A 3,587-nucleotide genomic window follows, 5' to 3' on the forward strand; every position below is an offset into this window, starting at 1 on the left:
TAATAGCACGCGCAAGTACACGCCGTAAACTAATTACGAACGCGGGACTTCGCTTCTGTACAACGTTCACGCACAAGTTACTTTATCAAAGAGACGCGAAGTTGACGCTACGAATTCCGAAAGACGAAAGACCATGAGTCTTCTTTCGAATCTTGCACATCCGCCTTCGTTCTCATCCCCTCTTCGGTTCTGAGCAGGCGCAGTTCTGCCCGGCGACAATTTTCCCTCGCAAACAATTACGTGGACCTATCGCGAAGCTTGTCGGTGTCGACATACATACGACTTTTGTTACCTGACGAAATATTACGCCAGTCTCGTTCTCGAAATAGCCTGATTGGCTGTACAATGCTTGCGACAACGTATCAGCACTCTGTTGCTGAGTCGGAAGATGCCTGGAGGCGTGGTCACGAGTTACTCATTTACATGAATCCCCCAGAATCTAGGTATATCTTTAATTACGCGATTATTATCGACGTTTGGCGTTGCGCACGCATATAAACTTAAAATAAATCATACGATACTCATTCTGAACCAAGCTACGAGCCAATGAAAGGAAAAATATCAAATAACGCGAATTTTGCGTTCACATGAAGTTACTAGGACTCTATCGTTCTCGAAAACGGTTTCTCCTTGGTTCAGCACGTTTTACAAACGTTAACTATAAGAATATAATCTGACGAAAACGTGTTTCGCGTACGAATGAATATAATATGTTTGAAAAATCTATCGGAGCTAATGCCATCTTATTGGCTGATTGAACGTACTGTCCGCCATTTCGTGTATCGTGACGTCAGAATATGCTCGAAGACACGAATTGACCAATGAGCGAGAAATAAGATGAGAGCTTAAGGCTGCTCATCTGAGATTCGAGAATTTAATCAAAATTCATATTCTGCGTTACGATTTTAATAATGTAATATAAAGACTTTATATCGTGTCTCGCGGTACGCCATAACGTTTTCTCGGCGAGTTTACAATTTTGTCCGCCAACTCGGTTGGATATCGGACTTTACGCATTATCGCGCTATTGATATTAATGAATGTAACGAAGCTATGGCAAGTCGTTGCGTTTTTGCCATTTTACATTTTATTTCTAGTTTCCTCCGTTGGAAACTCTTATTGTGCCAAGATGCACTTGCATCCTGAATTTCATAAAGCTACGTTAACTTTTATTGGACACAAAGTCTTAAATTGCAATGAATCAAAATGGCTTTTTGCCATGTTATTATTAAACATAAAACAAGACTATTTATCGGAGAAAATCTCCTTTAATTTGAATATTTAATTTTGGCCTTTGCCTGGTGCTCTACGCTATGTGGCTTTACGCAGGCAAGTGACTCTACGCAGGCAATTGACTCTACGCAGGTAAGTAACTTTTATTCTGTTATACTCTGAATGAATTTACTTTAATCTAATTATTCTTTTTTTAATTTATAGGAACAAAGAGGATTATTAAAGGTAAGTATAATATTTTCCCTTTATGTTATCTTATATAAAAGTAAGAACTATATATTATTTAACATTACAGCTATGTCATCGTCAAGGGGATAATAAGTATAAATATATTTTTTAGATCTCGCGTTATAGCGTTCTTTATCATTGCAGCTCTTCGCCTTGTGGCTGTGATAGACCGGGCTCGAACTCCTCGTAATCCCCGTGTTGTCCTGCCTCCGCTATCTGTCGCTGAAGCTCCGCTGCTACTCCTTCCTCCGACATAGGTGAATACTGCGCTCGGAAATCATTTTCCGAGTAATCGATTATCTCCTCCCCTGTAATATCTGTTGGCCATTCGTCAGCAATCATATCGGCTACCTCCATTCTGCCTCCATCGACTGCTCCGGCTGCTCTGTGGCTGTCTCGTTGCTGCTTGCAAAATCATCCGATGCAACCGACGCTATATTAGCGGACGGTTGCAAGGTCAGTCAAGGTTGCTGCTTGCAAAATCATCCGATGCAACCGACGCTATATTAGCGGACGGTTGCAAGGTCAGTCAAGGTTACAGGAGTAGTGGGAAATCTTTTTTTAGTTAGGATTTTTCCCATGCAGTTTAAGCAGTTCTCTTTCGATCCCTCTTGGTCCCGTTCCAATCATTTAGCTTTTTATATGTGTAAAAACTGTCAAAAGTTTTGAAAAATGGAAAATGAATAATTTTGATAAATTGAAGTGTGCCCTCTTATAGATCTCGACGAGCCCGACAAAAAAGATTCTATGTATCAAGCCTCTATCTCTTTTAGTTTAGAAGTTATAGATAGTTTTTTGAGAACAAAAAAAATTTTTTTTTATTTTTAAATGTTTGGTAATTTTCCCACATAGAACTCGGTGAGAGGAATAAAAAAGGTTCTCTTGGTCATGCCTCTATCTGTTACGGTTTGGCTAGGAAAACTGTCAAAAAATTGAAAAAAATTTTTTTTTGTTTTTTTACATGGGTCGCAATTTTCCCATATGGAGGACCTCGAGGGGAGTAAAAAAGGTCCTCTTTGTCATGTCTCTATCTGTTACGGTTTGGCCAGGAAAACTGTCAAAAAATTAAAAAAAATTTTGTATTTGTTTTTTTACATGGGTCTCAATTTTCCCATATGAAGGACCTCGAGGGGAGTGAAAAAGATCCTCTTCGTCATGCCTCTATCTGGTACGGTGCGGCCAGGAAAACTGTCAAAAATTTTAAAACTGAAATTTTTTCCAAGTTCCAACGGAGTAAGTTGGATCAGAATAACCGCTGAAAATTGGACTATACCAATCGATAGAGAATGTCGAGAAACGCGTTTTGGACTTATGAATTTTTGACTGAATTTTGGAAATTTCCCAAATTTTTTTATAGTTCAAAAGATGTATCAACTTGGAAAAATCGTAAAAAATTCGACTATATTAGTGGATAGAGAATGTCGTGAAACGTGTTTTGGACCTATAACTTTTGGATCGAATTTTTGAAATTTTCAAAATTTTTTTTAAGTCCGAAGGGAGTTTCAATTTGGAACAATATGGACAAAAATTGAACTATACCAGTCCATAGAGAATGTTGAGAAACGTGTGTTGGACTTATGATTTTTTGTTCTAAATTAGAAAAATCTTTCTAAGTTCTGACCCCTTCGAAAAGTGGGAAAAAATGAGCGTGTCGAAAAAATTCGAACTATTGACAACTATATATGAAAAAAGTACATTAAAAAAAAAGAAAATTACAATTTGTGTAGTTTTCACGTGTATTCTGGGTCAAGGATTTTGGGGGGGTTTGGGGGGCTTAGTCCCCCAAATACCTGCCAGGGGGCGAAGCCCCCTGGTGGGGGTCCAAGGGGGCGAAGCCCCCTGGTCAGGGGGGGCTCCGGGGGGGGGGCGAAGCCCCCCCTGCAATGAGAAAAAAAATTATAAATCGTCAAAGACGACCATGACAACGACCACACAGTTGATCATTGCAAACACACATGCGACCGGATTTTAATTACAGTGTCTCTTTTCAGGTTTCTGTTTTCTTTAATCAATTGTGGATTTCCAACGTGAAGACACTACCCTCGCAACTAAAAATGGTAAGTAGAAAATATTGTGGTTATTTGTATATTAATATCTTTGTACTTTGTTTCAGGTAGTCAACCAAA

General features: G+C 39.0%; 1 protein-coding gene across 1 annotated transcript in view; it reads left to right on the top strand.

Annotated features, from left to right (window-relative positions):
• LOC105456476 (uncharacterized protein K02A2.6-like) overlaps nt 1-1,456 on the top strand; it is an 8,773-nt gene extending 7,317 nt beyond the window's left edge. Inside the window, exons 2-3 of the mRNA XM_011700546.1 lie at nt 1,330-1,365; nt 1,438-1,456. Of these exons, the coding sequence (XP_011698848.1) occupies nt 1,330-1,365; nt 1,438-1,456 (55 nt within the window). The remainder of the gene's footprint in view (nt 1-1,329; nt 1,366-1,437) is intronic.
• The last annotated feature ends 2,131 nt before the right edge of the window (nt 1,457-3,587 follow it).

The sequence above is a fragment of the Wasmannia auropunctata genome, unplaced genomic scaffold, assembly GCF_000956235.1.
Source record: "Wasmannia auropunctata unplaced genomic scaffold, wasmannia.A_1.0 LD335658.1, whole genome shotgun sequence".
Lineage (NCBI taxonomy): Eukaryota > Metazoa > Arthropoda > Insecta > Hymenoptera > Formicidae > Wasmannia > Wasmannia auropunctata.